Raw genomic sequence first — 24,068 nt, forward strand, 5'->3', positions numbered from 1 at the left:
CTTCTGAGTGTTCCATTGTCCAATAAGTAGGTTCCCATGTGATTTATTTATATCCTCCTTAGATTTTGATTAGCCTTCCTTACACCCTTCCTTTACTCAGTCTCTTCCCCTGACCTCACTTAGGCCTTTCACCCCCATTAATCTTTTCTTTTACTTACATATATACAGTACCATCCTACTAAGTCTCCCTCTTCCCTCCCCAACCCCCACCCCCTTTGAAATACTTTGAAGTATTTTCTGTAGAGCTGGTTTTGTCTTCAAATACTCCTTTAGCCTGCTTTTGTCATGGAATGTCCGTATTTCTCCGTCTGTTTGTATCGATAGCTTTGCAGGATAAAGTAACCTTGGTTGACAGTTGTTGTCTTTCAGAACTTGGAATACATCACTCCACACCTTTCTGGCTTTTAAAGTTTGTGTTGAGTAATCTGCTGTAATCCTGATGGGCTTGCCTTTGTATGTTACTTGATTTTTCTCTAACTGCTTTCAATATATTTTCTTTGGTTTGTATGTTTGGTAGTTTAATTATAATATGGCGAGGAGAGGTTCTTTCCAGATTTTGTCTGTTTGGTGTTCTAAAGGTTTCCTGTATCTGCATTGGCATCTTTTTCCTAATTTGGGGAAATTTTTCTTCTATGATTTTGTTGAAAATGCCTACTGTGCGTTTGGAGTGAAATTCTTCTCCTACTATACCCTGAATTCTTATGTTTGATCTTTTCTTCATAGTGTCCTGAATATCTTGAAATTCCCATTCATACTTTTCTATTGGTTTGTCTTTCTCTTTGTTGGACTGTATTATATCTGCCACCTGGTCTTGTAGCTTAGATATTCTGGCCTCTCCTTCATCCATTCTACTGGTGAAATTTTCTACAGAGGTTTTTTTTTTTTTTTTTTTTTAATTTAATTGACTGTGTTCTTCATTGCTAGTAATTCTGACTGGTTTTTCTTTATTTTTTCTATTTCCTTACTTATGTCTTGTGTTGACCTCCTTATTTCATTAAATTGGCTTCCTGTGTCTTTGATTTCCTCGTTGACTGCTTTGAACATAATTATTCTTTTGAAATATTTCTCAGGCATTTCCTCTAAATCAGTCTCACTGGAGGTAATTTCTGATACATTAATACTTTTTGGTGGATTTATATTGTCTTGATTTTTTTTGTTGTTTCTTGTATTACAATGTAAAGATTTTTGCATCTTGGATTAATTTAATGTTTGGATTTTCTGATTATCAGCAGTATTATTAGATGTATCAGTCAGTCTGCTGTTATGTATCTTCAGGGTAGGAGTTTAAGGTGCTATTTGTGGCTCTTAGACTCAGAGTAACCACAAAAGTGACCTTAGGTATGTTAAGTTTCCCTGCTATGAGAGGGTAGGCTGAGTGGAACAAAATACAGGCAAATTCTAAAATTTAACTAAACACATTCAATGAATAATAGCACTGAGTATTTATGCAAGAGTAGGTACTTTGACAATCAGATCCTCTAACAAGGGCACAGTCCCTTGTGTGTTGCCCCACATCCTTAATACTGTCAACTGGGAGGCTAAGATTTCTGGTCTGTAGAGGGTTCCAGGTCATCTTGTGACCAAGTATGACCCTTCCCCAAGTAAGGATCAAAGAGGAAACAAAGGTACTATAAATCTGGAAGCAACAAATGACAAGCCCAAAATTTAGCTTATTTAAGAATTGTAGATCTGACCATGCATCAGACTTAACATGGACTTAACCCTGACATGGACTGTGCAATCAGCACTTTTGATTCAAGCCCTATATACCGCGCTTATTTGGCATGTCGTGACCTGGTTAATCCTGGTTACCTTTTGGGATGTCTTTGGTCTCAGTTATTCTGCGCTCATGCTTGGGTCCCTCTTTGCTGTGCTGTGGGCTCAGGTAGGCTGGATGGTTCTCTGCATCACTGCTCTGATCACCTGTGCCAGGTACTATGAGCTCCCTTCCCCAGGTCTCTGGTGCTTGCGCTGGCGGTACGGGAGGGGATGTGGATGTTGAGCTGAAGTTCTTCCACTCACAGTCCTCTTCCTCATGAGCTGCTCAGTTGGTCCCTGTTGTCCTCCCTTCACGTTCCTTCAGTTTGCGAGGAGGCTGGTGTGAGTGGAGAATCCCTTCACCTGGCTCTTCCTACAGCTCAGGCGGAGCCTTGCAGCTGTGGCCACATGGACCTGGTGGCTGCTGCTTCTGTGGTCTCTAGACACTCTGGATCTCTCCTACTTCTCTGCTGCAGTTGCTTATTTCTTATACACCTCACTCACTTTTTAGTAGAAGAGTATATTTTTGTTGTTGGTTTGTTTTTTTGTTTTGCTTTTTCTCCCCTAGACTGCCTTGGCGTGGTTCCTACGCTGCCATCTTAACCAGAAGTCCTGCATTGTACTTTTAAAGGGATGCCTAAAACAGCACAATTTCCCCATTTTTTCCTAACTCAAAAATGAGGATGTTAAGAACACAAAAAAAATTTCTCTCTAGTGGTAAGACTTCATTGTAGGTAGTATTGGACAATTAGGGCAATCTTTTGATTTCTTTGAAGAAATACATTTAATAAGAAGCATTATGAATTATTCTGTCTAAATATTTTCATTAGTTAACAGTAAAATATATTTTATTATAGAATTCTGAATGTAGGAATTACCTAATAATAGAACTCTAAAGAATAGAATACCAACTTTTTATATAAAATTTTTCACTTTTGAAGTTGCTTATTTTTGTTGTTTTATTTTTTGAGAGAGAGAGTGAATGGATGCGCCAGGGCCTCCAGCCGCAGCAAACGAACTCCAAACACATGCACCACCTTGTGTATCTGGCTTACATGGGTCCTGGGGAATCGAACCTGGGTCCTTTGGCTTTTCAGGCAAACCCCTTAACCACTAAGCCATCTCTCCAGCCCTGAAGTTGCTTTTGTACCATGGTAAATATGCTTATGTTGTTCCCAAGGACATATGAAAGGCATTTAGATTTATTAGCATTTGCTCATAGTAGAGAAATAGATTAAAAATTTGTTATGATAAATTATGATGATTAGCTTTGCTGCATGTGGCCAGCCCAAGGCTATGGTCTTGTTAAAATCCTACTTATGGGCTGGAGAGATGGCTTAAAGGTTAAGGCACTTGCCTGCAAATCTTTAGGACCCTGGTTTGACTCTCCAGGTCCTACGTTAGCCTGACACCAAAAGCACAAGCATGGAGTTCAATTGCAGTGGTGAGGCATTGGTGCGCCAACTCCCCCCCCCCCCCTTGGTCTTGCTCTCTCTCTAAATGAAATCCTACTTACATTTCGTGAGAACTGCCTTGTTAAGATCTCTTGGACTTACTGTTGTGAAAAACGGAAGCCAGTAAGGTGTGAACTGTAGCCTATGATGTAGTGCAAGAGAGCCAATGGAAATCTTTATAGGATCTTGTGTTGCCCATCATGTAGCCAGTCATTAAGTAACATTGGCAATGGTGCAAATTACCCTTGAGAAAGGGTTAAGAATGCTCTCAGGCCAAAGGCTGCCAGTTCTGTCTCTTGAGCTTAAGCCTAGCTAGTTAATTCCAAGCACCGTTGATTTCACATTTGTTGTGTTTCCATCTAACTTCCTTACACATAGAAGGAATTTGTTTTAATTGTGCTCATTTCTTAAAATGTTCTTTAATCATAATTCATTTATCAGAAAAAGAGAAAGAAAGGTGATCTTAGTGTTTCTACATAGATTTTGTTTTGTTTTACAGAATAAAGGACAAGACATTTTTCAGAGAAGTATACTTGGACACATCCTGCCTGAAGCAATGGTTTGTTACCTAGAAAATTATGAACCTGAAAAGTTTTCTGAGATCTTTCTAGGAGAATTTGATACTCCAGAAGCAATCTGGAGTAGTGAAATGAGGTAAAGAACCAGTTCAGAACTTTTGCTGCTTGCCACCTGGTTTGATTTCTATGGAAATAAGTGTTCACTGGTTTCATAAACTAAAGAAGCAGTTGTTGCTGTTTCTAAACCAAGTGAATGGATTTGACAAGGCCTTAAGCTTTTTCCTGTTCTGACATGATTTGACAAAATTACTGTTACTTTAATAGAACTTACATAAGAGTATGACCACTATTGATTTTTTTTCTTTACTATTTTATTTTTATTTACTCAAGAGAGAGAGAGGGAGGGAAGGAGGGAATCGGTATACCAGGTCCTCCAGCCACACTGCAAACGAACTCCAGACGCATGTACCACCATTGTATGCCTGGCTTACATAGGTCCTGGGGAATCGAACCTGGGTCCTTTGGCTTTGCAGGCAAGCACCGTAATCACTAAGCCATCCCTACAGTCCCACTAATGCATTTTAAACTGGTGAAAGAGTAAGATTTTAGGCAGTGAAACTGATAATATATATGTAGGGACTATATAGCAATGAAATCAAGATTCAAGTTTTGGATTTTTGGAGAAAGGTCTTTACATCCCTAGTTTAAAACTATGTCAACACAGGATGGATCAGACTAGAGTTGCCCAGAACAATTTTATCATGAGGGTTTCCTAGCAGCACATTTGACCTTTAGTTAGAGGTTTGTCCTTACAAAAAGCCTGTGGAAACATGGGAAAAGAAAAGGCCCAGAAGCATAGCATACTGTGCAGTGTCCAGGAAAATCTTGACTGCTTATAGGTCTGGCCAGAGTGTTGGTCACTTCTGTGGATAAGCCCTCAGTTCTCTTAGAGTGGTGTCTGGTCTTTGACTCGCCCTGCAGGCTGACTTCCTTCTCCAAGTCACCCTTGCTATCACTGACATTCTGTGGGCTTGTCATATGTCTGCCACTGATTTGTGTGTGTGTATGTGTGTGTGTGTATGTAGAGGATTTTTGTTTGTTTTTTGAGGCAGGTTCTTATTCTAGCCTAGTATGACCTAGAATCTTCTCTACTCAAGATTGGCCTTGAATTCAAGGCCACCCTCCTTCCTCAGCCTCCTGAATGCTGGGATTATAGGCATGAGCCATAGGCCTGGCTGTGGCCACAATTTTAATATATTCTATATAGCAGTTTTCACTGGGAAAAAAATGTAGGAATATCTATAGATTAGCAATACTTTTTTCTGTGTGTAATGTTTTTCTTCTTAGGTTGGCCAAGTCCCCCTCTGAAAGATCTATGAATTGACCAAATCAAGTTCTGTTTAACTTAGGGCCAGATACTAGACTAAATTAGCTAGATAAGATAAGTATCTTATCTAAGTACCATGCAGTGAGCTTCTTCAGGACAGGAACAGGCCTGAGTTCCTGACTACGGATACACATGCAGGCAGCAAACCATTGGACCTTGTAATAGGAAGGACAGAGCTGGTCAGCCTTCTCAGTGGTCTTTATAGACAGAATTATTTCTGTTGAGTATTTACACAGTAAAATTAAAACACCTTTAGCTCTTATTTTAGGCCACTAGTTAGGTGAGGAAAATTGTGTGATGATCAATCTTAATCCTGTCAGAAGGCTTGAATGTAGTTTCTGTGATTACAGGCGCCTCATGATAGAGAAGATTGCCGCCCATCTTGCTGACTTCACACCTCGTCTTCAGAGTAATACACGAGCACTCTATCAGTATTGTCCCATCCCAGTTATTAATTACCCACAGCTAGAAAATGAACTCTTTTGTAATATTTATTACCTCAAACAACTTTGTGATGCACTCCGGTTTCCAGATTGGCCAATTAAAGACCCAGTAAGTTCATTGTGTGCCTTACAATCTCTATAAACACTCTGGGTACTTTTTCCTCCTGTGATTAAAAAAAAAAATAGCTTCTTTATTCTTAGCGGGGCACTGTTGAATGCCTGTATTCCCAGCTACTTGGGAAGCACAATCTGGAGGATTGCTTGAGGCAAGCCTGGGCAACATAGTGAGACACTGTTTCCAAAATGCCCTCTTTCTTAGTTAGGCAATATGTGACTCTGACTGTAGTTTATTAATATATTTGGTTAAATCAGAAACTAAAAGGTAATCTTTTGAAGGGTTATTTAAAATTGTACAGTTAGGATTTTTTGTGATGAAGATAAAACAAGTTTAACTCTCTGCATATAATGCAATTACACACAATAATGGCCCCTTCTTTCCCTTCTTCCTCTTGCCTTCCCTTCTTCCTTCTTTCCTCCCTTCCTCCCTTACTCTCTCCGTCCCTCTCTCCCTCAGTATATCCTATGCCAATTTTGAGGCTTCCATGTTTTCTTATTGTTTCATTAATGAATACAAAATAGCATTTAGGAGCTGGGAAAATGGCAAGTGGGTAAAGTGCTTGCCACACAAGCATATGGATCTAAGTATAAAATCCAGTTGAAGTGATACACACTTGTTATTCCAGTCCGGGGAGTAGAGACAGGGTTAGCAGATTTCCTGGGTAGCTAACCTAGCTATGTTATGAGCTCCGGGTTCAGTGAGAAACCCTGTCGCAAAAAAACGAGGCAGGGAGCTACTGATGACACTGGGTGTCAGCATCTCACCCCTCCCACCCACACATGCACACAAAACGCTACTGAAGCAGAACAATTATCTTTGTGACAAATACCTTGCTACCAACAGTGCTCAAAAGAAAATTTTTGGCTATTTGTATTTCAGGCTTCTGTCAGATAGCCTAGAAAGACATTTTTAACAAAATGTAGCACTACTTACACATTATATTTTGAGTAATTTTCTTTAATGGATACAAATACTAATTCTCTGTCTTTAAAGGTTAAGCTTCTAAAAGATACTCTAGATGCCTGGAAGAAGGAAGTAGAAAAGAAGCCACCTACAATGTCTGTAGATGATGCTTATGAAGTGCTTAACTTGCCTCAAGGCCAGGGATCGTGAGTTATTTTCTATATTATAGTAGTAAATGTTTGTCTCCTTTCCTTCAGTTATTAATATCAAAGATAATTTTGAAAGCCATTTAAAAATTTTGCCTGCTCATTGATATACATACGTCTATGAGACTTAACGTGGAACTATAGTCACATGTCTTTATGTGCTAGGGTTTACTAACCATGTTGTATTCTCTTCTTGCTGGCATAATTATTTTTTATTAATGGAACTGTTGTATGCAAAGTACCTGACATGGTACCTGATTGGACAAGTACAAGAGTGTGCTCCCTCCTCATGCACTGTGTGTTTTGCATGAGGAAAATATTGGGTAGCAGCATTTCTAGGTTGCTAAATGACAGATTAGGAAATAATGCAGAAATATATCTGGTTTACATGGTAGATAAAAATGGTTTCAAATGGTTAAGGCAGGTGTCAGAACAATATAGCTGTGACATCTGTCACCCCATTGATCGCTAGGTTGATTTGATTGATCTGACTGGCCAGACAACGGGTGTCCCCTTCCTCCCTCACCTCTCCATGTGCATCCCTCAGGCTGCGTGCTCAGTCAAAGAGGATGGCCTTCTCCAAATAGAAGAAGACCAGTCTTTGGTCAAGGGTATTCAAGTAGCTGCACTCCCCTGCTAGAACCTCCAAACAGGCTCTCAAATGGTTAAAGCATTTTCTTAAGTAAATATAAAGTTAAGTTTTTGTACACTTTGCAGCACTGTTATGGTAATTTGGAATCATAGGGGTGGGCTTTTTTTTCTTTTTGCAATAGTTATTTATTTATTTATTTATTTATTTGGGACAGATTGAGAGAGAGAACAGGTGCACCAGGGCCTCTAGCCACCGTTAACGAACTCCACATGCATGTGCCACCATCTGTTTCTGGCTCATGTGGGACCTGGAGAATCAAATCTGGGTCCTTAGACTTCATAGGCAAGTGCCTTAACTGCTAAGCCATGTCTCCAGCCCTTGGAATTATTTTTTTTTAATGTGTGTGTGAGAGAGAGAGAGAATGGCACACCAAGGCCTCCAGTCACTGCAGTGACACTTCAGACACGTGCACCTTGTGCACATGTGCAGGCTTGTGTGCTTACATCACCATTACATCTCGCTTAAGTGGGACCTGGAGAGTCATACCTGGGTCCTTAGGCTTTGCAGGCAAGTGCATTAACTGACAGGCCATCTCTCCAGCCCTAGAATAATAGTTTTAATTGGCATTTTGACAAATTACTGGTTTTGAAAGCTATTTTATAGAATATCAAACATCAAATATAATTCTATAATTTCAGATGAATGGTAACGTTGCATAGGGAACTTAGGCTTTATCTTTTACCTTAAAGGTGATGTGTAAAAAATAATGTTAAGCACTGGAGAGATGGCTTAACAGTTAAGGTGTTTGCCTACAAAGCCTAAGGACTCAGGTTTGGCTCTCCAGGTCCCATGCAAGCCAGTCACACAATGTGACACAAGTGTGCAAGGTTGCACATGTGCACAAGTTGGCGCACGTGGCTGGAGGCCCTATCCTGCAAATTCTCTCTCTTATTAAAAAAAATAATAATAATCTGGGCTGAAGAGATGGCTTAGCAGTTAAGCGCATGCCTCAGACGCCTAACGACCCAGGTTCGATTCTCCAGGTCTCAAGTAAGCCAGGTGCACGGGTGGCACATGTGTCTGGAGTTCATTTGCAATGGCTAGAGGCCCTGACACTCCCATTCTAACTCTGTCTCTCTCTCTGTGTCTCAAATAAATATTTAAAAAAAATAATCTTAGAGTGAAACCCTACCTTGAAAAAAAAGATAGTCTTAAAAGTCTTATTGCATTAATTGGATGCCAATATATGATTACATATAGTTTCGATTACATGTAAGAATCTTAAAGCATCATTTAGCTAGTTGTGTGACTCTATTCATAAAACAAATTTTCTACTTACAGGCACGATGAAAGCAAAATCAGAAAAGCTTACTTCCGGCTTGCACAGAAGTACCATCCTGACAAGAACCCTGAAGGAAGGGTATGTACGACCACTGGGGTTAGGCCTTTGGCTCTGTCATTACTGAGGAGAACAGATACCACTGTCTGGCCAGAGTGTGCCTCGTCCGCCCTACCCACATGGGTTAAGTAAGCTGTTAGCCACATGCTCATGCCTTGTCTGTGAGAAGTCCACCTTCAGTTTACGGGAAGGGCTGCTCTTATGACTACTGGTGCCTTAGGGACATGTTTATTATCTAGTCTTACCCCTCTCTGTTTAGAATTAAGTATGATGAGCAATTATAAGCATATGCTTCTGCTGCTTGGTTTTATTTTCTAATCTTGTTATTTACTGTGTCTGCATTACAGTGTCCTCATGTAACGATGCAACAACAGTACAACCTAAGGGGCTGTGTTGCAGTCTCAGTAAGGCCATGGCACATAGCACTCTGCCTCGCATATTGCTCAGTGCACAGTAGCTCTTGTCATAGTTGTCCATTATTGAGTCAGAAACTCTCTTTAGTATATGTGAATTTAATATGATATATTTAAAGCTGTTTAAATTTTTATATGACCAATTTTTCAGTAAATAAAATTAGATCCTTGGCCACTTTAACAGTAAACTAGCTAGATCACAGTTGGAATGAATTTCTTTTTTTAAAAAAATTATTTTTACTTATTTATTTGAGAGAGAGAATGGGTGAACCAGGGCCTCTAGCCACTGCAAACGAACTCCAGACACATGTGCCACCTTGTGCATCTGGCTTACATGGGACCTGGGGAATTGAACCTGGGACCTTCGGCTTTGCAGGCAAATGCATTAACTACTAAGCCATCTTCCCATCCCAGAATGATTTTTCTTAATTTAAAAATAATGAAAAAAGTTATTGAAAAATTAAAACTTATTGTGTCTTGTTTTATATGTATATATATATATACAGGATATGTTTGAAAAAGTAAATAAAGCATATGAATTTTTATGTACCAAGTCAACAAAAGTAGTGGATGGACCAGATCCTGAGAATATCATTTTAATCCTAAAGACACAGAGCATCCTCTTCAACCGTCATAAAGAAGGTAATTTCACAAATTTTAACTCATCTTTGAGCTAATCATGCCATACTACTTGTTTCTGCACCATATTTAATAGCTTTGTAATTATATTGCAAAAGTTTCTTGGAATCACATTTTGGTACAGGAAGGAAAAAGCTGTTATCTAGGGATGTTTACCTTTACTCTCCCTTTTCACTTATGCTTTTCAGCATTTTCCATTTTCTACAGGTTTCATTATTCTTTACTAAGTAACATGTTTTTTCGTTTTATTTATTTATTTGAGAGAGAGAAAAAGGCAGAGAGAGGGAGGGAGAGAATGGGTGTGCCAGGGTCTCCAGCCATTGCAAATGACCTCCAGATGCATGCACCCCTAATGCATCTGCTTTACATGGGTCCTGGGGAATTGAGCCGCGGTTCTTTGGCTTTGCAGGCAAACACCTTAACCGTTAAGCCATCTCTCCAGCCCTAGTAAGTAACATTTTGTTTATTAGTGAAGTGTGTTTTTTTAATCCAATGAGCTATAACTGGTATATGAAATATAAACTATTGGGGCTGGAGAGATGGCTTAGCCGTTAAGGTACTTGCCTGCGAAGCGTTCTGTTCTCTAGGTCCCACTCATAAGCCAGCTGCACAGTGACACAAACATGCAAGATCGCATCTGCACACGAGAGGGCGCATGCGTCTAGAGTTCAATTGCAGTGGCTGGATACCCTGGCATGCCAATTCTTCCTCCCTTCTTCCATCCCTCCCCCCCCCATTTAAAAAAATTAAAAGGCCTGTCTGTTGGGCTTGCCTCAAAAAAAAAAAAAAAAACCACTATTGAATGCAAACAGGACTTGGAAGCCTATTTAGTAAGAACATGTAAGTAACATCTGTGCCTGTCCTAACGCCAGGCGCCTCCGCAGTCTGCAAGCACCCTGAGTGCACTGGGCTTTCAAATGATTCTGTACTTGTCACACATGCTCCTTTGGGACCGTTTGAAAATAAGCATGATTTTATTTTTTTGTCAGTGAAATTAGCATGATTTCACGGTTAGGGTTGTCCATTTTGTTGGACCATTTGTGTTGCCCTAGTAATTACAGCCCCGAAGGCAGAAGTATGTCAGAAACTTTTTAATTCTTTTTTGGGTTCAAGACAGCAGATACCCATTGGCTTAGGAAATGGACTTGCTTTGCAGGACAGTTAAGAGACCCAATTGCTGTATTCAAGAGGTACTGAGAGAAGAAAGGGGGTTGGTAAGTAAGAGGAGGGTGAGGTAACTGAAAATGAGATGAAGTTGCACTGTAAGCATTAGATGAGACAGCTGATGATCACTAAAGAGACCTGTGATTGACTGTATGTGAACTGGACACATTCATACGGCATCCTACTTTATATGGCTTTCATTAAGAATCAGTTGAGAAATTAAACCCTTGAACGTTTTAAATGTTTAATAGTTCTGTCAGTCACAGGGTACAGTTAAAGCCCAACATGAATTTGTTATGAAGGTTTTTGCACTGTTTGTACCCTGTGAGTTCTGGGGCAAAGGTCCCACTTTGCTAGGATTTAAAATTAATTCACTCTTCTTTCTTTCCACATGTGTGGGTAAAAATTTGACCAGTTCACCTGTATTTTCTTTTCCTATTTCTTTTCAAGCAATTTTAGAAAGGAGTTTTAATTTAAGGCAGAGTGCTGGGGCATGATGGCTCATACCTATAATACAAGCACTTGACAGGAGGATCACCATGAATTCAAAGCCACCCTGGGCTAGAATGAGAGCCCTCCTCAAAAATCAAAACAACATCAACATCAACAATAATTTAAGATACATTAATCAGCCTCAAAAGGCAAAACAGCTTTATCATGGTATATGTAAAAATATCATAGATAAATAATTTGTGTATTCCTGGCTCATAAGTTTTTTTTTTTTTTATCAGGATTTTAAAAAGCTAATTGGGTATGGCAGCTTTCACCTTTAAATTTGCTAATCAAAATTAGCTAAATATTGATTTTTCTGTCTTGCATTTCTCGTAACAAGTCAAAGTTTTATTTTCTGATGTTTAAGTTAACTAGTAAACTAGGAAGGGAGGAAGGGAAGAAGGGAAAGAGAAAAGAAAGAAATGTACTTTTTAAATCCAAAAAGCCAAATACCAATACTCACTTGCACTAAATGTCTCCCCATATCTTTTTCATTAGAGAGGTGCATGTGTCATGAATGTTAATGTAGTTTCTGGTGCATTTACTGTCTGTGATTAGGTTAAAAAGTTATAAAGATCACATGGATGACAAGAAAGTAGGTATTCTGTGAACCAGCAAAACAGCTGCTTACCTAGTATGGCTAATTTACCATATTGTACTATAGAGTGCCATTTACTATAAAGTTGTGTTTTCCTGCTGGAATTATTTTAGAGTAGTTCACTAAAATAGAAAGATCCAAGGCATTTGGTATGGTTTATTTTCTTGTTTAAATAGTCTGAAATTAGGAGATAACTGAGATGTTGACTATTTTGTTATGTTTATTTTAAGGCAACATAACTGAACTATGGCATGATCAGATTTTGGTATTTTTCTGTTTTTCCAATACTCTCTTTGGTTATTTCAGATTTACAGCCTTATAAATATGCAGGATACCCTATGCTAATTAGGACGATAACCATGGAGACTTCAGATGACCTCCTTTTCTCAAAAGAGTCACCACTGTTGCCTGCAGCTGCAGAGCTGGCTTTCCACACTGTCAACTGTTCAGCCCTCAATGCTGAAGAGCTCAGGAGAGAGAATGGAATAGAGGTGATGGCAGCAACCCTTGTGCTTACCTTTATGCTAGCCCAAGCCCATTTAAGGAATGGTCTTCACACTGTAGAACTCACCAAGATCCCATGTAGTTGATAGACCCTTTAATTTATTCCAGCAGATAATACAAGGTCATATTCTTTGTATTCTGATGCTAAATTCACAGTAGAAATGGAACTTTATATCATAATGTGAACTGGAGAGTATCGGGTCCAAAACTGGTAAAGGGAAAGGAACTTATAAAGAAGCTCACTGAGGACGCTTAAAAGATGGGTAAAGCACTTAGGAGTATCATTTACTCGATTACTTTACACATGTCAGCTGAGCATTTAGGTACCAAATATTTAACATTGAAAGGTTTTTCTATCTCATTCCTGCCAGACAAATTTCAGCTTTCATATCAAAATGGAGAGTTAATGGCTAACTTATTTCTCACCAGGTGTTACAGGAGGCATTTAGTCGCTGTGTGGCTGTCTTGAATCGCTCTAGTAAACCAGGTGACATGTCAGTACAGGTGAGGCTGCGACCTATGCTCCAAGATTACACTAGACTAATGGTTCAGGCTTTAACATATATAAGAATCAATGGAGGACTCATAAAAACACAAGCTGCTGCCTAGCACTTTTCATCCACTCCCAAGTTTCTGACTTGGTATCTAGAGCCTGAGAATATACTTTCCTAACAAGTTTCCAAGCAGGGCTAATACTATGATCTGGTGTTACCCTTTTAAGAATCACCACACTAAATCACCTGTGATATCCTCACTTAATTATTTCTTAAATTAGAGAGGGGTATACTGACCTACAAACTTTTGTTTCTTGGCCATTCTTGTTTACATATCTTCTACCCTTTTTTCCTAATTTCCTTCTCTCCCAAAGAAACAAAGTTTAAAACAGGTGAATACTGGTTTATGAATTTTATCCTCAATTTTTAATTGCTTTATATAAAACGTATTCTGATATTCTGCTGTATGAATACTTTATGAGCCCAGCTTTATTTAAAAATAAAGGTCAAAATATTTTAGGCCTTTGGCTTTATAGTCTCTGTTTACATAGTCTTTATAACAATTCATTTTGTAGCCTTCATTCAGTGTGTTACATAGTCTCCTGTTGTTGGGTGGTTTTATTGTGGCCTTTTTTTTTTTTTCCCCCAAGATAGCTTTTCACTCTAGCCCAGGCTGACCTGTAATTCACTATGTAGTCTCAGGGTGGCCTCAAACTCATAACAATCTTCCCTCTCTGCCTCCCAAGTGCTGAGATTAAAGGTGTGCAATACCGTGCCTGGCTTCATTTATTTGTTTGTTTGTATTTTGGTTTTTCGAGGTAGGGTCTCACTCTGGCCCAGGCTGACCTGGAATTCACTATGTAGTCTCAGGATGGCCTTGAACTCACAATGATCCTCTTACCTCTGCTTCCCAAGTGCTGGGATTAAAGGCATGAGCCATCACATCTAACCAGTCTTCTCTTTCGTTGTTGTTTTCCATATCACTTTTTTAACAATATAAAAATGCTTCTTAGCTCATGGGTGGTATAAAACCAGGCCATGATTTATGGGGCCCATGGGCACTTTTGACCATGTTTTTCTAACCCTTACATTTGTAAGAACTCTCATTGAGAAAGCCTAATTATCCAATACAAATGTTTTGTTTAATTTTGTAGCATCACGTCTACCATTTAACTTTACTGAAAATCTGTGCTGTCTGATTTCTGCTGTCTCATACGAGAAGTGCCCATGTGACTGTTTTCCCCTCTGCTCTGTTGTGTTGTCTTCAGGTGTGTGGACACATAAGTAAATGCTACAGTGTTGCTGCACAGTTTGAAGAATGCCGAGAGAAGATCACAGAAATGCCTGCTATCATCAAGGATCTCTGCCGGGTGCTGTATTTTGGCAAGGTAGAGTTCATGCTAGTTCTGTTAACAGATGTCCTTGTGAACTAGACAGTCCTCAATCTGTAACCAAGTTGTTGACCCAAAATTGCTTTTACACAAGTCATTTGGATCTTTACATAAACTTTATAAATGAATGCTTTGTTCCTAGACTGGCCACAAAAACCTAAGACCAGAGTGACATGTTTAAAGGAAGTGAGTGAGTCTCATCTCATTTATGAGGAAGGAGAAGTAGGGAGACAAAAACCTGGACTAAATATATCTAATAAAAATGCATGATGCTGTAAAGCCTGGAGTTCAGTCACCATTCCTTGGGAAAGGCGTTGTAGGGTCTGGGCTGTGCTCTTCCCTCTCAGCCTAGAGCTGCAGAGGGAAGCTGGCAGCAAGTAAATGCAGTAAAGTAACCGACTGCAAAGAGGGACTTCAGCTGCACTGAGTGGAATAGGATGGATCGAGTTACTTCAAGAAACTTGAACAGAGTGCCTCCTCAACTGTATTTCTCTACTTGATGCACTTAGAAGGATTTAGTTACAGCACAAATGCTGATGTAGATCTGAATTCCTGAGTAAAAAGATCACTGATATACTTCAAGTCTCAAGCAGCGAGTTATTACCAATCTTTGTCACTATCTTTTGCAAATTAGAGATAGTAGATACACAGTGGGGAATGTTGTTTGCCCGGGTCTTTGCACACTAGTCTCAGAGTAACTGGTTATCTTGTGCGGTTACTTTTTTTTTTGTTTTGTTTCTCGAGGTAGGGTCTCACTCTAGCCCAGGCTGACCTGGAATTCACTCTGTAGTCTCAGGCTGGCCTCGAACTCACAGTGATCCTCCCTCCTCTGCCTCCCAAGTGCTGGGATTAAAGGCGTGTGCCACCATGCCTGGCTGTGAGGTTACTTTTTATTTTAGGCTTTGAGAGATGTAGGATTCAGGTTTAAAGTTGAAATTGAAAATATAAGAAGAGGTCAATATTTTGAAATTTATTCATGACCAGTTTCTCTTGGCAGTGGTTTTCACCTTAATTTCAACTTACTTCCGTTGCTTTTATTCTCAGAGTATTCCTCGGGTGGCTGCTCTTGGGGTAGAATGTGTCAGTTCATTTGCTGTGGATTTCTGGCTCCAGACACACCTATTTCAAGCTGGAATTTTGTGGCATCTGCTTGGTTATCTATTTAATTATGACTATACACTAGAAGAGAGTGGCATTCAGAAAAGTGAAGAAACAAACCAGCAGGTAACTTTCCATCGCTGTAATATTGAATTAGATGAAACGCAGATAAATTCATGCTTAATTAATGGGAAGCAAAGATTTAGCTATTGAGTTCAATATTCGTAGTTCAAGATTACTCCACTCATTATTCCTTGAGCCCTTAAGCTTTTTCGAGAAAGGTTCTCAAACTAAAGCCCAGGCTGTCCTTGAGCTTTCCATCTTCCTGCCTTCAGCCTGCACCCAAGTGCTAGGAGTACAGGTGTGTACCACCCCACCCAGCCAAAACTTGTGTTCTTACTCACTTGTAATTGAGGGATTCAAGGCAAGGGAATTATAGGAGCATATACCTGACATCATTTGTTATTTTCTTAACTACCCTGAGTCAACTTTATTTCACAGCTATGTTTGTGTGATAGGAAAATATAATGATACATCAGGCTGCTGGGCTTAGCTCCAGAAAACCTTTTGTCTTTTGTTTTTTTGTTTTTGTTTTTCTGGGTAGGGTCTCACTCTAGCCCAGGCTGACCTGGAATTCACTGTGTATTCTCAGGTTGGCCTCAAACTTATAGCGATCCTCCTACCTCTGCTTTCCAAGTGCTGGGATTGAAGTTGTACGCCTCCACACCTGGCTTGTCTGTCTTTTATAGTTTCTCTCTTACTTCTATTTGTTGTCATTCATTGCTCATTGTAAACATGTGCTTCATTAGCAAGAAAGTTACCTGTCTTTCCACTGCTCCTTGCCCTCCTTCCAGATGTGATTCTATAAGATACTAGGTTGGGTGCATGTCAGGATCTAGACTCCAATGTAATTTTCCTGTTTAAAAAATACAAAATTATATAACCCTGAATGAATAAACTTTCTGATGTCAGCAGTGTTGGGGCTCCTGAACCATTTGGCTTATTTGTTTTTGCTTTCTGCTCCTTAAAAATGTTTCATGTACCTCTGATTCCATAGTGTTATTGCTACCTATTTTATACAACAGACCTACTTTTATGTCTTCATTTTGTTTTATAACAGGAAGTAGCCAACAGCCTTGCCAAACTCAGTGTCCATGCTTTGAGTCGCCTTGGTGGATATTTGCCTGAAGACCAAGCAACCCCAGAAAACCCGACCGTAAGGAAGAGCTTAGCTGGCATGCTGACACCCTATGTTGCCAGAAAGCTTGCTGTGCTCAGTGCTACTGAGGTACGTGCCGTCAGCTCACCTGGGCTGTAAGTTCTTCTAAGCAGTAAGGGAACATGATACTATAGATTGCTCCTGGAAATCTGAGAGCTGAGAGTGCTCATCTGTTGTTCTCTCAGCCTTTGTCCTCTCTGGTAAGGCTCATGGAGCAGCAGTGGAAGAATGCAGCATTTAAAGGGTTAACCTCTGAAAACCCACCTGCTGGGGGTCTGTGTACACTTTAAATGAATGAGTACTTCAAAAGAATGCTTAAAGATATTAAAAGATTTTATTTTTATTATTTTTACTTATTTGAGAGTGACATAGAGAGAAAGAGGCAGAGAGCACCAGGGCCTACAGCCACTGCAAATGAACTCCAGATGCATGCGCCCCCTTGTGCATCTGGCTTTTGTGGGTCCTGGGGAGTCAAGCCTTGGTCCTTAGGCTTCCTAGGCATGTGTCATAACCACTAAGCCATCTCTCCAGCCCTATTAAAAGATTTTTAGGCCAGCACTTTGGAAGCTTGGACAGGAGAATTTGAGGCCAGCCTACACTGCCTCAAGATGTGGTTTTTCAAGGTAGGGTTTCACTCTAGCCCAGGCTGACCTGGAATTCACTCTGTAATCTCAGGGTGGCCTTGAACTCACAGCGATCCTCCTACCTCTGCCTCCCAAGTGCTGGGATTAAAGGCCTGTGCCACCATGCCCAGTTGTAGTTTTTCTTTTTTTTTTTTTAATGAACAGGCTAGATTCTGTATTTGATAGCATAGATGAGTAGACTGATAGGTCTATATCCAGTGTCAGCTGTCATTACCCTTGAACGGCAGGCGTATAGGCGACTTTTCTGTACTTGCTTTCTAACTGCCATCTATTTTGAAGGGAAGAGAAATCCTTAGGCTTCCAAAATTTCAAGTATGTTTAAAATGCGAGCATCCTCCTTGCCTGGTAGTCTTATGGGATAGCTCTGGGCTCTATTGCAGATTGTGGTTTTCTGGTCCTCAGGGAAGGGGTCACCTTCAGATATCCCTAAGCTCTGTTCTTTCCTTGAACTTTGCTCCCAGTGTGGTACTTGGTGCTGACAGAATATATTCTACAAGATTACCAGCAAGTTGATAGCTAACTTTTACAGCCTGGAAATTCGTATTGCATTTCAAAATCTAGGTCTGTCAGTTTAGCTCTGTCTAAAGTTGATTAGATGCTTCTTTTATGTTGGTTTTTTTTTGGGGGGGGGGGGAGGTAGGGTCTTGCTCTAGCCCAGGCTGACCTGGAATGTAGTCTCAGGATGGCCTCAAACTCACTCGGCCTCTCCCAAGTGCTGGGATTAAAGACATGTGCCACCATGCCTGGCCCAAGATCCTTTTATTAAACTGCTTAGTTTTGGAATTAATTTTTTTCAGTCATTTTGCCCAAGAAGTCGATACCTTTGAGAATAAGAGTTGGATAGCTTTGTATAACATGAGGCCTAACCTTCCTCAGCTTTTGTCCTAGCATAGAGCTTTGTAAATGTGAAATGTAAACATTGTGCTTCTACTTGAAGCTGAGAAGAGCCACACAAAGGGTGTCGGTAACAAAGAACTCCATAGCATAACCTTCCAGGATGTGCAGTCGACTTTGCTCCATAAATGTCATTTTACGGCACAGGACTGTGCTTCATGACATACATGATAGGAAGCAAATGTGGTGTGATTCTTTTTAAATATTTTCTGAGTGTTTATTAAATACTGTAACAAAATACTGATTTTTAACAACAGCAGAGCCAATATTAAGAATATTGAATTCAGACTCAAATTCAACTCCCAGTTTCATCAGCTGTTGGCTATAAACCTATGGCAAAACATTTGATCTTTCACAGCCTTGCGTTGTCTTAGCTGTAGGATGGAAAATATCAGCAACCTTGTAGCCATTGATGAGGAGTTTGTTAAAAATTTTTATACATAGACCCTGCTACAGTACTCTGCATGTACCAAACACATAAAGATGGTAGTAATTTTTTCTTAAATGTTATAAAACAGTAATATTCTGTGTTTCTAGATTTTGAAGGTGCTGAACAGTAACACTGAGAATCCCTACTTGATATGGAATAATTCTACAAGAGCAGAACTACTTGAATTTCTTGAATTGCAACAAGAAAACATGATTAAAAAAGTATGTTACTATTTTATAAATTCTTAGGTTACATATTCTAATAAAATCTCTGAAAGTATAACTTGACATTTTTCTTGTTACCACTTAGATACACTTCTGTTTAACCAGAGTCTATTTTTTTCTTTTTTTATTTATTTTATCTGTTTAGTTTATTATTATTAAGTTGAAACTTTGTATGGATATATCAAGTGTTGGTACCAACATTCCCTCCTCTCTGCCCCAACTCCACTGAGGGTTCCCCTTAGTGGGATTGCTGGTATTCACCGTGGAGTTGTGGGTAAAGAGTTGTGAGAGCAGCAGTCAGTCAGTGTGGGATGGGGCGATGCCTCTGGATATTCCCTCCCACCCTGTGCCTCTTACATTCTTTCTGGCCCCTCTTCTGCAAAATTCCCTGAGCCTTGGTGGGTATGTTCACTTTATTGTTAAGCTTTCCGTGGCTTCTGGATTTCTGTTTTGGTCCATTTTGAGTATCCTCAGTGGTTGTCAAGCTCTTGGAGTCCCATACAGGCCCTCAGGTTCAAAGTGGCACTCGTAGAAGCCATGTCATAGATTCACCTGTTTCTTATCTCTGCAGCATCTTCCTTGGGGATGTCCTGCTCGATAGTCTTTGCTGGAGACATGGAGGAAGAACTGCCCCTAGAATCTTTCAGGCCTTCTTTAAAAAAAAAAAAAAAATACTTATTTAAAAAAAATATTTTTATTTATTTACTTATTTTAAAAACATTTTTATTTATTTATTTGAAAGAGAGAGAGAAACAGAAGGGGAGAGAGACTGGGCACTCCAGGACCTCTAGCTGCTGCAGATGAATTCCAGGCACATTTGCCACCTTGTGCATCTGGCTTTACTTGGGTCCTGGGGAATTGAACCTTGTTCTTTGTCTTTGTAATCAAGCACCTTAACCACTAAGCCATTTCTCTAGCCTGAGGCACTTCTTCTTGATTTTTTTAAACTACTTTTTATTGACACCTTCCATAATGACAGACAATAAACCATGATAATTCCCTCCCATCTCCCACGTTCCCCTACACAAACCCACTGTCCATTATATACCTTCCCTCTCTCCATTATCTGTCTTTTATTTTGATGTCATCATCTTTTCCTATTATGAAGATAGTACTAGGCACTGCAAAGTTATGGATCCTGAGCCCAATTTCTGTCTGAAGGATTGCATTTAAGCAGTCCTACTCTTCCTTTGCCTCTTACATTCTTTCCACCACCTCTTCCACAATGGACCCTGACCCTTGGAAGATGTGATAGAGATGATTCAGTGCTGAGCACTCCTGTCACTTCTTCTAAGCACTATGGTGCCTTCTGAGTCATCCCAATGGTCACCTCCATCTGAAAAGAGAAGGTTCTAACCAAAAGTAAGAGTAGTATTAATATATGGGTATAAACATTACATAAAGTGCTTACAGAGCAGCGTGGTGAGCATAATACATGCGTTTAGCCAGACAAGAGCAGGCGTTTACTCCTAGGGCTCATGACCTCCCCCACCATAGGCTTTTGATTAGGCTTCAGTACCAGGCATGTATGTATTCCCTCCCATGGGGTGGACCTCCCATCCAGCTAGAGAGCAGTTGGTTTCCTCCATAACAGACATGTCACTATTGCATCCGTTTGGTCATTTGGCTTGGGTGGCCAAACTTAAGGCTTGCACTATTTGCTGTTTTCACTGTCTATGACTTCTGCCTCCCATAGAGCTGCATGCAGTGCAGCTTTTTCCAGCTTTCTATCAGCTGGTCTACAGGGAGGAAGTTTTCAGCTCAGTTCCAACTTGATTTCTCAGTGACCTTATAGCCTAAGCATGCAGAGTCTTTAGTAGTAGGGTCTTACCATCTATTCCAGAATCCATTTTTTAAATGAATCATTTAAGCTGCTTTTCCCCAGTAAATTTACACAGTTGTCTTTGCATCAAAACTAAAATTTTGTCTTAGCCTTCTACCTTATAGTGGAGAAGCTTTTAGTCTAAGGCAGAGGGTATAGCATTTATTTATTTATTTGAGAGAGAAAGAGGAAGAGAGATAGTGAGAGAGAGAGAGCGAGCATGCACCAAGGCCTCCAGTCACTGCAGACGAACTCCAGATGCATGTACCCCCTTGTGCATCTGGTTTACGTGGGTCCTGGAAAATCGAACCGAGATCCTTTGGCTTTATAGGCAAATACCTTAACCACTAAGCCATCTTTCCAGCCCTGCTTTTTTTTTTTTTTAATATTTTGTTTTTATTGAAAAAGAGAGAGAGGCAGAGAGAGAGAATGGGCACGCCAGGGCTTCCAGCCTCTACAGTCAAACTCCAGATGCATGCACCTTGTGCATCTGGCTTACATGGCTCCTGTGGAATCAAACCAAGGTCCTTTGGCTTTGCAGCTAAAGCACCTTAGTATTACTAGAAGTAAAATAGTGTCACTATGCCTATTCTAGTCATAGTACTGATTATAAACCTTAATGTTACATTGAGGGTGTGATATACTGTATCTGGAAAATGACCATTCATTTCTTCAGATTTCTTCAGATATTTACCTATTATATTATTGAGCTGGATAGGCAGATGTTAATAATTCTTACTTACATCTAACATTCTATTTTATTCATGAGAGAGAAAGAGAATTGGCATGCCAGGTCCTCTAGCCACTGCAAATGAATTCCAGATGCATGCTGCACCTTGTGCACATGCGTCACCGTGTGCATGTGGCTATCATGGGTTCTGGGGAGTCACACCTGGATCCAGGCTTCACAGGCAAGCACCTTAACCACAAAGCCATCTGTCCAGTCTCTATTTTGTGTGTTTTTTGTTTCTTTTTTTTACAAAAGGGTGATTGTGACAAAACTTACGGATCAGAATTTGTCTACAGTGACCACGGCAAAGAGCTGATCGTGGGTGAAGTCTTTGTCAGAGTGTACAATGAAGCCCCTACTTTCCAGTTAGAGGTGAGCACTCTGCTTCGCTTTTGTCTTGATAATTGCTACTGCAGTCTACTAGTTTTTTACACAGTACTAATTGAAATATTGTACCTCTTTATCAAGTTACCTTGGTTGAGTTTATGATGGGGTGACCACTAACAGTTCATGCATAAGCTTCTTTACCTAGATTGTTAAAGATGCGAGCTTTAGAAGTTTGTGAATAAGAAGTTACTCATTTCTTACTGTACATAATGCTCCATCATGTGACATAGTAGAAGACAGAAGAAACTACAGATGGGGAACAAAGAGGTTTTTCTAGAAAATGACACAGATCTCATCTGGTCATCTCTTAGAATAATCCCTGGTTACTTCCAGAAGCAATTGAAGGATCTTTCTCTTCATAGTGCTTGGAGATCACATAGGCAGTTGTGGTTATTTTTGAGGGAATTTCAAGGAGGATTTAGTGGTCAGTTATTGTGAGAAATGAGGCTTGTTTGTTTTGAGACAGGCTCTTGCTTTTTAACTCATGCTGACCTTGAACTGGACATTTTCTTGCCTTAGCTCTCTGCTGGGAATATAGGTGTGTGCTACCAAACTGAGTTAAAAGCAGTGTTCTGCTTTAGTGTTTGCTCCTGAGACATAGCATGCAGCTCTTGGTGGCAGGAAGATAGAGGTGCACGACATTCCGTAACTAACTACAAAGCAATTTCAAGGCCAACCTCGGCTACATGAGACCCTGTCTCAAATAATAAAAATAATTAAAAAAATTTTTTTAATTTGCAAACAGAGAGATAGAAGAGAGACAGAGAGAATACTTGTCCCAGGGCCTCTAGCCACTGCAAATGAACTCCACATACGTGTGCCACTTTGTGCATCTGGCATCACATGGGTACTGGGGAATCCAACTCGGATTGTTAGGTTTTGAAGGCAAGTACCTTACTGCTGATCCATCTCTACAGCCCAAAATAAATATTTTTTTTTTAAGCTTGCTCCTGGGAAGAAGAAGGAATTTACTAAACCATAATGTATATTATTTTTCGCAGAATAATATATATATATAACTAGTTCAACAAAATGAGTTGAATGGTTTAAATGATTTGCAAAGTCCTTTTTAGAGCTGTGCTTTGAATTTCTGTTTTAACTATATTAGCTTTTTTTTTTTTTTTTGAGGCAAGCCCAATAGACTGGCTTTTCTTTTCTTTCTTTCTTTCTATTTGTTTAACAGAGAGAGAGAGAGAGAAAGAATGAATATGAATATGGGCATGTCAAGGCCTCCAGCCACTCCAAACAAACTCCAGATGTGTGCACCCCTTTGTGCATCTGGCTAACATGGGTCCTGGGGAATCGAACCTGGGTCCTTTGGCTTTGCAAGCAAGTGCCTTAACTGCTAAGCCATCCCTCCAGACCAGGCCTTTTTTGTTAATGTGAGAATGAGAGAATTGGCTGGCTTGCCAGGGCCTCTAGCCACTGCAGTTGAACTCCAGATGTGTGCAACCCCTTGTGCACATGTGCGCTGTGGGCTTGCTTCACCTTTGTGTGTCTGGCTTACGTGGGATCTGGGGAGTCGAACATGAGTCCTTAGGCTTTGCAGACAAGAACCTTAACTGCTAAGCTATCTCTCCAGCCCCCTAACTATATAATTTTTATTACAAAATGTAAGTTATTTGTAGGTGGCACTTATCAGTCATGCTATATATTAATTACTTTGGTAAAGGGGAAAAATAGTATAATCTTAGAATTGCTTTATTGGGTCCTGATGGTGTGTGTGTGTGTGTGTACATATATGTGTATGTGTGTGTGTGTGTGTGTATGTGTGTGTGTGTGTATATATATTTATATATATATATATAAATCTCTGAAAGTTAAATAAGTCTGAGTTAGGTTTGTTTTTGGTGCTCCCTTAATGCATAGGTGTGCTCATGTATTTATAATTTAATAATGCTTACTTTCATAGTTTTTTATTATTATTATGAGAGACAGAGGGAGAGAGAGAGAATGGGCACACCAGGGCCTCTAACCACTGCAAACAAACTCCAGACACATGCGTTACCATGTCCATCTGGCTTACATGGGACCTGGAGAATCGAACCTGGGTCCTTAGGCTTTCAGGAATGTGCCTTAACCACTAAGCCATATCTCGGCCCTACTTTCATAGTTTTAAGGATTTAAAAATGTCTCTGTGTGTGTGT

At 39.9% G+C, this 24,068-nt stretch overlaps 1 protein-coding gene across 2 annotated transcripts in view; it reads left to right on the forward strand.

Moving 5' to 3' along the window:
* The window catches only part of Dnajc13 (DnaJ heat shock protein family (Hsp40) member C13), a 150,754-nt gene that overhangs the window by 99,588 nt on the left and 27,098 nt on the right, over positions 1-24,068 (forward strand). For both annotated transcript variants that reach the window (XM_004664328.3, XR_006633971.1), the window contains exons 32-43: positions 3,712-3,866; positions 5,468-5,669; positions 6,672-6,787; positions 8,721-8,799; positions 9,698-9,833; positions 12,391-12,575; positions 13,018-13,092; positions 14,351-14,470; positions 15,518-15,697; positions 16,692-16,859; positions 18,866-18,979; positions 21,790-21,906. In XM_004664328.3, the coding sequence (XP_004664385.1) occupies positions 3,712-3,866; positions 5,468-5,669; positions 6,672-6,787; positions 8,721-8,799; positions 9,698-9,833; positions 12,391-12,575; positions 13,018-13,092; positions 14,351-14,470; positions 15,518-15,697; positions 16,692-16,859; positions 18,866-18,979; positions 21,790-21,906 (1,647 nt within the window). The remainder of the gene's footprint in view (positions 1-3,711; positions 3,867-5,467; positions 5,670-6,671; positions 6,788-8,720; positions 8,800-9,697; positions 9,834-12,390; positions 12,576-13,017; positions 13,093-14,350; positions 14,471-15,517; positions 15,698-16,691; positions 16,860-18,865; positions 18,980-21,789; positions 21,907-24,068) is intronic.

Source organism: Jaculus jaculus, chromosome 17, assembly GCF_020740685.1.
Source record: "Jaculus jaculus isolate mJacJac1 chromosome 17, mJacJac1.mat.Y.cur, whole genome shotgun sequence".
Lineage (NCBI taxonomy): Eukaryota > Metazoa > Chordata > Mammalia > Rodentia > Dipodidae > Jaculus > Jaculus jaculus.